Source organism: Diceros bicornis, chromosome 35 (genome assembly GCF_020826845.1).
Source record: "Diceros bicornis minor isolate mBicDic1 chromosome 35, mDicBic1.mat.cur, whole genome shotgun sequence".
NCBI lineage: Eukaryota > Metazoa > Chordata > Mammalia > Perissodactyla > Rhinocerotidae > Diceros > Diceros bicornis.
Window position 1 is genome coordinate 460,293 of NC_080774.1, and position 13,268 is coordinate 473,560.

General features: G+C 51.4%; 1 protein-coding gene across 2 annotated transcripts; it reads right to left on the bottom strand.

The window, feature by feature from the left end:
• Positions 1 to 1,661: 1,661 nt before the first annotated feature.
• PGAM5 (PGAM family member 5, mitochondrial serine/threonine protein phosphatase) lies at positions 1,662 to 10,773 on the bottom strand. Of its 2 annotated transcripts, none has more exons than XM_058531168.1 (6): positions 10,557 to 10,773; positions 7,468 to 7,646; positions 5,430 to 5,555; positions 5,259 to 5,347; positions 4,945 to 5,075; positions 1,662 to 2,787 (listed from the first exon to the last, which is right to left on the bottom strand). In XM_058531168.1, the coding sequence occupies exons 1-6, from the start codon at positions 10,745 to 10,747 to the stop codon at positions 2,637 to 2,639; spliced, it is 867 nt and encodes a 288-aa protein (XP_058387151.1). In that variant the 5' UTR covers positions 10,748 to 10,773; the 3' UTR covers positions 1,662 to 2,636. The 2 variants fall into 2 exon arrangements, with proteins under 2 accessions (XP_058387151.1, XP_058387150.1); XM_058531167.1 differs by having other exon boundaries at positions 4,945 to 5,078; positions 10,557 to 10,772.
• Between the last annotated feature and the right edge of the window lie 2,495 nt (positions 10,774 to 13,268).

A 13,268-nucleotide genomic window follows, 5' to 3' on the forward strand; every position in this document is an offset into this window, starting at 1 on the left:
GAAACAGTCTATTAATCTGAGAGTAGTTTATTGGCTGTTTTTGGCTCCTTTCGTTCCTAACACGGTTGTGAAAAACTTTCTGGCGTTATGTTAAACTAGCACAGATTTCATAGCTGCCCTTGGAAACGGGAAGCCTTTCTTGTGGTGTTACTAATTGGCTGTAATTCCTTCTTTCAGAAGAGGTGCTGTGAGCCACTCTGCCACCATGAGGTGGGTGGGTGCTGGGCCAGGGGCTGCAGTGCAAGAGGGCACTAGAAAGTTCCCTGTTAACTTCTGGGGGGAAAGCAGGAGCCACAGTGTTCTAAAATTTTAGGAGTGTCTGCTGCACGCGGCAAGGACCGCAGACAAATCCTCTGGGAATTTTTGGATGTTTCCAGAAACTTGCACAGCTTCCAGAGAACATGGCAGGTTGAGGGGTAGCTGCTGCATCAGGGCGTCATCTCAGACGTCGTCAGATGTGTCGCCGGCCTGTCCTCCTGAGCCAGGTCTGCCCACTGGGCTGTTCTCAGCACCTGCTCTTCTTGTGTCCTGCACTGACATTCTGCATTTGTGCATAAAACCCATAGTATTCTCTAGCTAAGTTCATTTTGCAGCTGTCTCAGAAGAAAATTTTTTGGAATAAACAGCAACATGACACAGTCAGTAGGAACAAACTCCCAGGTGTCAGTTCAGGCTCCCTCATGTTACACAGGTTCCTGGTGTGCAATTTTCGTTTTGGCCAAACTATCATTATGGACGTTTCAGAAGTCTTCAGTCATCTGTCCCACCTCAGGGAACAATTTCCATAACGATGTCACTCGGCCCCTGTAACTGACCCATCCCAACAACCTCCCTTCTGCTCCTTGGCCGTGTCTCGTGTGTCATCTGTCACGTGTCTGTCTGTTCCCCTCCTCCCTGAACCCGCATGTGGGCTCATTTCTGGTTTTTGAAATGCTGCCCTGTTTCTCAAAGGTCAAGTGTAAAGGGCAGACGTGCTGCTGAAAAGGCAGGTCTGCAGACCCCTCGAGGGAATCGGGAAGGGGACCCACCACCTACCTTGAGGCATCCTAGGCCAGAGGGTCCAGGGCTTAGACTTCATGTGGGGTGTGAGGCCCTGTGGGGCCCTTCAGTTTCCTGGCCTCGTTCACACCTGAGCTCAGTTGTGAGTGCCACCTGTTACTCTCTGGTTTTAGAAGTTGGCACAGCCCCTGGCTTATTTGTCAAAACTATTCTTAGAAAATGGTGCACTGGGGCTGGCCCGGTGGCATAATGGTTCAAGTTCAGTGTGCTCTGCTTTGGCAGCCTGGGTTCCTGGGTTTGGATCCCAGGCATGGACCTCCACTGTTCAATAAGCCATGCTGTGGTGGCAACCCACCTACAAAATAGAGGAAGACTGGCACAGATGTTAGCTCAGGACCAGTCTTCTTCACCAAAAGAAAAACGGTGCATTGGTTGCTGGTTCTAGAGAACCATTTATCAAGCTCACTGTCCTGGGTCAGAGCGTAACAAACAAAGGCCCCTGGTGGGCAGACACCTGGCAAAGCCATCAGCCCTGGGGACATGAAATACTGCGGAAAAGAGCTTTCCACTGAAACTGTTTCAGTAAGTTTGGGGCTGCCATTTGTCGCGCTGCACAGGCTTCCTATTTTCTTTAAAACATTCACAATTCGTACTTTGAAAAAAACAGTAAAATAAAATTTATTTTGTAGTTATTTCCAAAGTTGACAGAGAAATGGATCAAATATCCCCATTAGTTGCAATGACTGCAGAAAATGTTCATAACCACTTTATAGAAATTGTACTGTTTTTCCTAAATTAACATTTAAAATGTACTAAATTAACAGAACATTTAAAATGTACACATTATGTCTAAATATTTTTAATCCATAAGCATAAAAGATTAACAGCCACAGGAAAACAAAGATTGAACTGTTGGATGTTTTATTGAAACAGGACCCTCTCCGGGGCCATCACCGCCCAGCCCGTCCCATGAGACCAGCAGGTCAAGTCACCTCCCTCACCTGCCAAGGTGCTCCTGTGTGCCTGAAAAGCCTAACGACATGGCTGAGCTCAGATCCAGCAGTGTCAGAGGTGTGTAACTTTAGTGAGAAATGGGTGTTCAAAGCAAGAACCCAGATGAGAATCTTGAATTGATAAATATTTGAGAAAAGCGTTTTAAGAAATGAAGAGAACGCATGAAGCGCAGTGGAAGCACTGGCGCCCTCCTCTGAGTCCTCGTGCCTGTCCAGGTTTGCTGATGGAGCGTCGAAGGGGTCATGCAGCTAGTGTGGCCATGACCAGAGACCCTTCGGTGCGGATCTGCCATGGTCCTTGCAGTGATGGCATCTGTGAGGCCTTGTCCAGTCCCCGAAACAGGCCTCCTTAAACCCCACAGGCTCGTCCTGGTAGACGAGAGTAATGCAGAAAACCATGTGAAAGAAATCAGGCTAATCAGATCTGAATGTTTCCCTTTTCCATCCTGGGCCAGAAGTACTGAAATGCTGCATTTTAGATACTTCTACTTTTCTGCCACCTTGTCCTGGAGAAATGAATAGTAGCCTGTGGAGGGAAGACAGAGGGAAGGAGCCCGTGTTCTTGGCGGCACCCACGCTGCAGCCGGGCAGGGGGCTGAGGAGAGCAGGGCCTCAAAGCGGCCCTCAGGAGCGGGAGATCTTGTCAGGAGGCATGAATCCCGTGTCTCCGAGGGTCCTGAGTGCCACTCGGCCATCAGGCCGGACCACCAGGTGGGTAATGCTGCCGTTGTTGAGGGAAAGGCGGAGCCAGCCTTCTGGAGGGAACTGCAGTGCCCTGGGGAAGAAGAACATGCTAGAATGGGGGGGCTTTGTCTTTAAAATGGGCCAAGGTCTCAGCAAAGCTACCACCACCCAACCCCAGATAAGGTCTCAGAGCAGACTTTCTCCAGGCTGGGACCATCAGTAAGTCCCTCCCATTTTCAAGCAAGGGATTTCTCAGGAAGGAGCTGCCAGGCTGATGCCAACCCGTCAAATAAGGAGTAAGGTGGCAGCCCAGCCCCTCTCTGGGGCAGGGGCTCAACCCAACTCAAGGTTTGCATGTGAGTCAGAAATACACCAATTCTTAAAAGTGCACACAATTTAATTTCTGTTTTTCCAGTGTAACAAAAGGGGTGGGGGGGGCGATCGATAGTGCAACAGAGCCCTTCCTGCTCCGTTCTCCCCAGGGAGGGACGGAGGATGGTATCATCCACAACCTTCAGCATTTTAACATTCTTAACACTTTTTACGCACAGTTAGTATTTGCTGAAAAGCCCAGAACTGCTATCACTTTCATCTGAGTCATGGGACACCCCTTATGCCTCAGAGCGTCGGCGTGGACAGCGGCATTCCTGCGGCTTGCTTTGCAGCCGTCAGCCTACATTTTCCCTGCCCTGAGTTTTGTCAGCTTAAAGGAATAACTACCTTCACACTGCTTTTTAGCCTCCTCAGTGTCATCCTTCACAATTTTCAGAGTGCTCTCTGCTGAATTAGCAGCACAGAGTGCCCTCACGTATTGTGAATGTGACACTTTGGCTCCTTGTAGCCCTGTGCGTAACACAGGTAGCCTCTACTCCAAGTCCCGTTATTTCTGGTGTGTTTTCAGCAGTGGGGTCACCTCCTAGTGACTGCTCAGGTTGCCTTTTCCCAGGATATGGGACAACATAGTGTTTACACAGCACAAAATCACCCAAGTGGCTCATTAATGGGTGCCCAGAGCAGCAAACATGATGGTGCCCAGAAAGCAGGTACTTGCTGAGCCAGGCGCTCTGAGACTGTGGTTGGAGGGTGTGGAGCCAGGTGCCCACCTGTCTGATGCCCACCCCGCCCCATTCCCCAGCAGCGCTCGATCTGGCTTGGAGCCCCTATAAGCGAGCTGAGAACCCTGGCTCCCCTGACACAGGCACTTTCCCCGCACCCTTGGGCTTCTCATCATAGGGGGCCAAGCATATGACCTCTGAGGGGAAATGGCCCCCTACAGCCCTGGTGACAGGTCCGAGGGTCAAACACAGTGAGCAGAAACCTCGGGCCTGGCTTTGGACAGCACCACGGGCCTGCTGGCTGTGCTGTGTCCTGTCCTGCCACTGCCAAACTCATCGTCACACAAGAAGAGGAACCCCCCTCAGCTACTGAAGCACCTGACAAACACCTTCTAATGGATCCGGGGGGGGGCAGGGTTCCAGTTATTTCAAGTTTTGCTGTAAGTGGTATTTGGTCAAATACATAAGCACCCAGCTGGCCTTCCCACCTACAGGGCCCTCTGTGACAGGTGGCTGCTGCTCAGAACAGGTGTCACTTAAAAGAGCCCTGGAACTTTCTGTGGTGCCAGGAAGTAAGGGCAGGTCCAAAGGACACAGGAGCTCCCAGAAGGAGCTCCCAGCAGCCACAGCTGCAGTAACTGGGGCAGCGGAGTGACCAGTGTGGGAAATGAAGTATAATCCACAGCCCAAAACCAAGGTCCCGGAGTCCACAGTCATGCAAATCAGTAAACAGAGGGGAAGAGTCAGTTCTTAGAAAAGAATTCCAATTAATGAATGAAGGGAAACACGACACCACCACTAGGCAAACACCACCATAGTAACTGATGTGGCAGGATCCACCAACAGGTGCTAAAATGCACCAGTATGTCTGAGGGAAATGGGATGTAAGTGTTGTCTCCCAAGTCGTTTATCGATCACCAACGGGAAGTCCAGCGCACACAGCACCTTAACCAAGTGACTATGTTAGCATTGCCGGGAAAAGCCATCGACCTCGGGCACCTGACCCACGCTGGGATGAGCAGAGTGCATCTGTGCTATTCCTAAAACACAATCATGAGAAACTTCAAACTGAAAGATTCTGCCAGACAACCGACTAGGCCTTGGGGGAAGCATGGAGGTCATGAGACGGGAAAGAGGCAGCGCCGGCCAGGCTGGCAGGAAGCAGCTGGGCCAGGGCGCCCGAGACCCCTCACCGGCACACGATGTAGCGGATGACGTTGGCATGGCAGATGAAGATCTCGTAACTGTCCTCCTGCTGCTTGGCATCTGCCCGGTGGATGTAGTTCCGGAAGGCGGCCTCGATCCGGGCTCCATCTTCATAATACTGCTAGGGGGCAGAGCAAAGAATCATAAGTATGGAGGTGGCACACAGGCTATGCCGACGTCAGGAAAAGGATGGCCCGTCACTGCGGGAGCAGGAGAGGAGGGGGTGGGGAGAGTGAGCCAACCAGGTAGAGTGGAGGCTGCTCCCCGGGGAGGAAGACTACCATTGTGGGGGCGTTTTTACCACAGCCTCAGGCTTCCAGTGAGACACGGGCGGGTCGGGCTCAATGGGGGCACCTTCCCTCAGCAGGTCTGTGCTGACCTTGCGGACGCCTGCAGAGAAGCACAGAGACTCAGCGCGCCTGCTCCCTCCTCCCTCCCTCCCTGCTGCTGAGGGACCCAGACAGGCACTCACCTGGCAGGTGTTTGCTGATGATGTCAGTGGTTTCTATTGCACGGGTCATGGAAGAATGCACGATTTTGTTAAACTTCAACCCCAAGCTTGCAAGTCGGAGACCAGTTAGTTCAGCCTGTTCACGACCTAGGAAGTGAAGTACACCGGAGAATTACACAAAACCGCAGTCCTTCTTTTGCTTACCTCACAAATACTTCAGTCCTTACCAAACACCATTAGGGGTGGGGAGAAGACGGGGTCAGGAATTAAAGAGATAATCCAGTTACCTTCAGCCCCATATAGAAAAAACATTAAAAACAATGACCAAGATTGAGCATTGCTAAAGTTTGGCTGGGATCCTGTTTACTACTTTGTTACTATTTCTGGGTCCCTCACTCCATTCTTACTCAAGTTTGTCCAAAGACTGAGAGTCTCAGCATGCCAGTGATCCGCCAGCTGTGCAGCCATTGCAGATGTCAACACATAAAGACGCGATGAGCTCAGTGTTACCAAGTACAGACTGGGTGTAAATACCAATGGCTTTCCTCAAATATATCTTAGAATCTAGTTGAAAATGCCCTCAGAAAGTTCAGATGGATTCAGGGCCAGCCCCGTGGCTTAGCGGTTGAGTGTGCGTGCTCCGCTGCTGGCGGCCCGGGTTTGGATCCCGGGATCGCACCGATGCACCGCTTCTCCGGCCATGCGGAGGCTGCGTCCCACACACAGCAACTGGAAGGATGTGCAGCTATGACATACAACTATCTACTGGGGCTTTGGGGGAAAAATAAATAAATAAAATCTTTAAAAAAAAAAAAAGTTCAGCTGGATTCAGCTGGATGCAGTGCCACTCACAGACATGGCTTCACTTCCCATTTGTGCACCTGGAACCTGGAGCAGTGGGGGTTGGGGGGGGACACAGCTGGCTGGAGAACAGACCACTAACCCTTCTACACCACCTGAATTTTTAATATGCACACAAATGGGTAATATCCCATTAAACAAAGAAACTTTTAAAAGTTTAAACACTACCTCAGACCACCCTGCAGTTCCTTTCCTAGGAATTTCTCCTGTGGATACGCTTGCACACGGCCACAAAGACCAAGCTGGAAGCACACGCCCAGCAGCATTGCTCACAACAGCAAGAAACTGCAAAAAGCCACTCTTCTGCCAAAGGGACAGTCAGAGCTGCCGTCACTCAGTCTCGCGTGTTTATTTCTGTGAAGCAGACTCTCAACAGACAGATCTGCAAGTGCTGAATAGAAGGATCTTCAACAAAAAATCAACTCAAGCAAAACAGCGCCCAGAGCATGCCACCCTGCAGAGCAGCAGGGAGTAGACACCTCTGCTGTGTGCTTTGGATTCGACTGTCTGCAAGCAGGATCCACCATAGCTTTTTTTTGGTGAGGAAGATTAGCCCTGAGCTAACATCCATGCCAATCCTCCTCTTTTTGCTGAGGAAGACTGGCCCTGGGCTAACATCTTTGCCCATCTTCATCCACTTTACATGGGACGCTGCCACAGCATGGCCTGACAAGTGGTGCCTCAGTGCACGCCCGGGATCCGAACCCGGGCTGCCAGCAGCGGAGCGCGTGCAATTAACCGCTACGCCACAGGGCCAGCCCCCAACTGTAGTATTTTTTTTTTTTTGGTGAGGAAGATCAGCCCTGAGCTAACATCCATGCCAATCCTCCTCCTCTTTTTCCCCTTTTTCTCCCGAAAGCCCCAGTAGGTAGTTGTATGTCATAGCTGCACATCCTTCTAGTTGCTGTATGTGGGACGCGGCCTCAGCATGGCCAGAGAAGCAGTGCATCGGTGCACGCCCGGGATCCGAACCCGGGGCGCCAGTAGCGAAGCGCACGCACTTAACTGATAAGTCACGGGGCCGGCCCCTAACCCTTGTATTTTTTAAAGCTGAGGACATTTTTAAAGGCTGTCATGTGTCGGAGTTAGGCTAATAATTATGATAATGACAATGCTCGAATCTGGGCCAAGTCTCTGACACAGGTCCAAGAAGGCCGGGCTCGGGGGTCAGTCCGGGTCCCGAGCCCCCACCACGTACCCAGGGGTGTCAGAGTGCGGTCCTTTTCCAGGGAGGCGTCCACATGGTACTGGGAGTGCCTGATGAGGAAGATGTGCCGCGTGGCCTTGGCTTTGTAGTGGTCCAGCCTGGAGGCCAGTTCCTCTTCTCCAGATTCCAGGTTCCTCTTCCGCAGGTTGACCAGGGACAGTGGTTCTCGCCTAATGTTGAAATATGAGATGGTATGTCCTCTGACTCCTGTTCACAAGTCATCCTGGATATTTCTGACAAGATGGTCTTTCCGTCTTGGGAAGGCACAGGGGAGAAGCCAGTGCCCTCGGCACTCTGCTTTCTGCCACTGGCTCTGGAGAGGCCAGCCTCCTGGGGCACATCTCACTCAGCCCAGAGCTGAGTGCTGCCAGGCCTGTTCCAGGCGACTGGATGGTAAACAGTACAAACAAACAAAGCCCTTGTGCAACTTACATTCTAGTAAGGAGAGGTGGATAATAACAACAAGGTGATCAGTGACACGGAGAAAACGGAACCAGGTGACAGGAAGGCGTGGCTGTGGGAGGGCAGCTGGGAAGTGCCTAGGGGGCGGCCAGTGTGGTGAAGGGGACACTGAAGCAGAGTCTGCAACTGTGCTGTCCAATAGTAGCCACTAGGCATGTGACTACTTAAATTCAAAATAATGAAAATTAAATAAAACCGTATTTCCCCAGTAGCACTAAACAAATTTTAAATGCACACAGGATAGTGGTTATCACATTGGACAGTGAGGAAGAAAACATTCCTGTTACCATGGAGTCTATCGGAGACGCTGCTGGAATGTTGAGAAGCGGCTGACAGAGTGGGGACAGCCACAGCAAAGATGCTGAGAAACGACCAAGTCTTGTGAAGACAGGCATGCCTGGTGGCTCACGGAACTGAAGTTAATAAAAGGCAGAGCTGGGAAAACAATGTACTTAGCTGAGACAGAGTCATGGAAGAATAAGTTTTGAGGGGAGTGGTGGTGACTCAAGGGTTCTGGCGGGGCCGTGTGAACCTGGGGTGCCCGTAGCACAAGCAGGCCAAGATGCTGCGTGGCTAGGCACGTGGGAGCCTGCGGCTGAGCCGAGAAGACATCCGGGAACTACAGGCACAGACACAGGAAGCCTGAACTGGATGAAGTGACCCAGGAAGAGGCTGGAGATTTCACTGGATAAGGCTCTGGAACCTTCCAGCATGGACAGCCCCTGCTTCCATAAATCTAGACTCAGTGAGCAAATACAGCTTCAACCAATAAAGCTGGAGTCCGGTTCTACCTCAAGCAAATCCTTTAACCTCAGAGTGAATCTGTTTCCTTAAAAAGACCTAAGAAATTAGGAAGACTGTACCGACATTTAAAAAAGAGAATATGACCTGGTCCATTCATGAGAAAACCAGACACATCCCAGTCGAGACACATTCCACAAAAGCCCTGACCAGCACTGCTCACAACTGTCCAAGTCATCAAAATAAGGAAAGTCTGAGAAACTGTCAAAGCCAAGAGGAGCTGCGGAGACATGAGGACAAACTGTCATGTGGGGTCCTGGAAGAGACAACGGACAATAGGTGAAAACTGAGGAAATCTCAATAAAGCACGGACGACAGTTAATAACAACATATCAATTTTGGTTGGTTCACCGACTGCGACAAATATACCATACTAGTGTAAGATGTTAACAACAGACGAAATTAGGTGTAGAGTATACAGGAACTCTACTAGCTCTGCAATTTTTCTGTAAACCTCCAACTATTCTAAAATGTTTATTTTTTTAAAATCAAAGGTGAGAAAAATGATTACCTATGAAGTTCCTGATATAACTGGGCTAAAAATAAGTATTAGTTCTGTGCCCCCTCACTCAGAGCAAAGTATCAAGTACTAAGGAGCTGGGACTGGGTGAACCATCCCATGATGGCCACTCCCTGACTCCAGAGCAGTGCTGTCCAATAAAACAGACCAGCAACAGACGTAATTTTAAATCTCCAAGTAGACACATTTAAAAAGTAAAAAAAAAAGATGAAATTTCAATAACTCTATTTAATCCAATCTATCAAAAAATACTATCATTTCAACACATAAACAATAAAAAATCTGCACTGCTTTGGTTTTTAAGTTTAATTAACATTAAACAAGACTAAACATCGTTTCCTGATGACAGAAGCCACATTTCAAGAGCTCACTAAGGACCTGTGGCTAGTGATCAGGTACTGACCCAAGACCCCTGGAGATGTCTGCTGGTCAAGTCCTTGCACACCTTTCCTGCAAAGAGGCCCTTCTGAGCACCAGGCCATCATTCTTCAACCAACATCCATCTCTTTCTCTCAGCTGTTAGGCAAAGACAGGATCAATATGCCATCATCCAATTCGAGGATTCAGAAATTGAGAGTAGGAAACAAGGATGACAGCCCTACAGAGAGGTCCCAGTCCTCTGTCTAGGACTGAAAATGACCACCTTGGGCTTCCCTGTGTGCCAGGCACTGTCCAGGCACCGCTGTATTCGTTCCTCAAAACCACCCTGGGACTCACGGGGAGCCAAGGCTCAGAGGAGAGGGGTGGGACATGGGACAGATGGGAGCCGAGGCTCAGAGGAGGGGTCAGTGGGACATGGGACAGATGGGAGCCGAGGCTCAGAAGGGTGGGTAGGACATGGGACAGATGGGAGCTGAGGCTTAGAGGGGTGGGTGGGACATGGGACAGACGGGGAGCCGAGGCTCAGAGGAGGGGTTGGTGGGACATGGGACAGACGGAAGCTGAGGCTGGGGGGGGGGGTGACATGGGACAGACGGGAGCCGAGGCTCAGAGGGGTGGAGCCGAGGCTCAGAGGAGGGGGGAGTGGGACATGGGACAGACGGGAGCCGAGGCTCAGAGGAGGGGTCCATGGGACATGGGACAGAGGGGAGCCGAGGCTCAGAGGGGTGGGTGGGACATGGGACAGACCGGGAGCTGAGGCTAAGGGGTCGAGGGACGCCCACATCGCAGCTCGTCTTGCGGCCAAAACCGAAAGAGAAACCCGCCCGCAGCCTGCCTCGCCCGCCCCTCTGCCTCGCCGACCACGTCGGCCCGAACGGAGGGCACGGAGGCCGGCCCCCACCCGCCGGCCCCGCACCTGTCCCAGTTGGGGTCCCAGACGCCGGGCCCGGGGCGCGCGGCCCCTGCCCACGCTGGCGGCTCGACCACGCGCGGCTCCGCGTCCCCGCCCGCGCGAGGCTTTCCCACCGCAACAGCCGAAAACAGCACAGCGGCCGAGCCGCCCGCCAGGCCGCAGGCGGCCAACTGCAGCACCTGCCGGAACGCCATGCCGGCCCTCCCGCGCCGGCCCCGCGCAGGCGCTCTCCGGCGCGGACGGCGCGCCGCGAGGGACACGCTTCCTCGGGCGTCCGCTTCCGGCCGATGGGTGGCGCGCGGGCCGTGGGGATCGCCGGCCGGCCCCAGCGACTTCCGGGAACAGAGACGCGGGGGCGTGGTGGTGCGGGCGGAGCACTCGGCGGGGCGGAGTTATTCTTGCCTGCCAGCGAAGTGTTCGCACGCCGCTGCCCCGTGGAGCCGCCTTCGGGGGCGCCACGGCGCACCTGCGCGCGCAGGGGGCGGGCGGGACCGGCGGCGCGGGCCTGCGAAGGCGCCGTGGGGCACCCGCGCCTCAGGGCCGAGGAGCTGCAGCAGGGGTGGGGGGTGGGAGGCGGGCCTTGCAGATGAGAGCTTGGGATTCTAGGTCCAGGGAAGGATTGGGGTTGTGGGACATGGGACAGGGTTTTTTCTTGTTTTTACTGTGTGTGGTAAAATACACATAACGTAAAACGTACGGTCTTAACCATTTTAAGTGTACAGTTTCTTTTTTTGTTTGTTTGTGAGGAGATCAGCTCTGTGCTAACATCCATGTTAATCCTCCTCTTTTTGCTGAGGAAGACCAGCTCTGAGCTAACATCTATTGCCAATCCTCCTCCTTCCCCCCCCCCAAAGCCCCAGTAGATAGTTGTATGTCATAGCTGCACATCCTTCTAGTTGCTGTATGTGGGACCCGGCCTCAGCATGGCCGGAGAAGCGGTGCGTGGTGCACGCCGGGATCTGAACCAGGGCCGCCAGTCTCGGAGCGCGTGCACTTAACTGCTAAGCCACCAGGCTGGCCCCCTCCTCTTTTTTGTTGATCAAGACTGGCCCTGGGCTAACATCCGTGCCCATCTTCCTCCACTTTATGTGCGACACTGCCACATCATGGCTTGCCAAGCAGTGCGTCAGTGTGTGCCCAGGATCCGAACCGGCGAACCCCCGGCTGCAGCAGCAGAGCGCGAACACCCAATCACTTGCGCCACTGGGCCAGCCCTAAGTGTACAGTTTTGTGGCATTAAGCACATTCACATTGTCATGCAACCATCACCACTGTCCAGCTCCAGACCTTGATCATCTTCCCAAACTGAAACTCTGTCTCTCACTGTTAACTAATTTCCCCTCCGTCAGACCCTAGTGACCACCATTCTGCTGTCTCTGAATTTGACTATTCTAGGGACTTCATAGGATTGAAATCAGACAGTATTTGTCCTTTTGGGACTGGTATATTTCACTCAGCATACTGTCCTCAAGGTTCTTCCATGTTCTAGCACGTATCAGAATCTCCTTCCTTTTTATGGCTGAATACACTTGGGTTGCTTCCACCTTATGGCTTTTACGAATAACGCTGTTCTGAACATGGGTATGCAAATATCTTTTCAAGTCCCTGTTTTTAATTCTTTTGGGTGTATATCCACAAATGGAATTGCTAGATCATCTTTGCAGGTTTTTAAGTTGGGAATTGACATGATGTGATTTACATCTTTAAAAAATCACTCTGGTTTTTGGAGATTGAATCTATTCCACAGAAATACCCAGAACTCTGCTTAAACATGATGTCTTGAACCTAAACATTTATGTCTCCTTCTTCTAGGAGGTCACTTACTGAAACGATAATAAAAAGATTTAAATTTTTATTTTATTTATTATTTTTGTGTGTGTGAGAGGAAGACTGGCGCTGAGCTAGCATTCATCACCAATCCTCCTCTTTTTGCTGAGGAAGATTAGCTCTGAGCTAACATCTGTGCCCATCTTCCTCTTTTTTGTATATGGGATACTGCCACAGCATGGCTGGATGAGCAGTGCGTTGGTCCGCGCCCGAGATCCGAACCTACAAACCCTGGGCCGCCGAAGTGGAGTGTGTGAACTTAACCACTACGCCACCGGGTAAGATTTTAAAAGGAAGATTTACAAAGATTTTAAAAGGAAAAGAAAAGACAAATCCACAAGGACATACTTGAGTCCACAAGAAGAAACAAAAAGAAGAGTTGACAAAATTCTGGAATCTGGAAATCAGATTATTATTGACCTGAGAAGATGGAACATCAGTTGCCTGCATTGAGGGAAGCCAAGAAACAAGATCATTTAGTCCAGAGAGTCTAGAAGAGTCTGGGGAGTTACAGGCACTAGCCCCACCTCTGAGGACGGTGGGTGGGGTTAAATACAGGAGGACTGATTAAAAATCTCTAAGAGGTTGCCCTCTACACGCCCTCCATCTCCTGTACATTCAGGTGAAAACCTCATCTCCTTCATGGCAGGAAACTAGAGAAATTTCATTCCAGAGGATTTTAACCAGAAGGACTCTGGGTTTGGGAACACCAGACAGGCGAGATTGGGATGCAGTAATAAAGATGAGATCATATGAAGTTCACATACTAATGGTGGGACCTCTAACCCCTTTCCTACAGTTAGCCACCGAACGTTGGCCACAAGGCTTATACCATGCTCCACCACAACCACCATACTTCCCTCCAGGCAAGAAATTAAAGGATTCCTC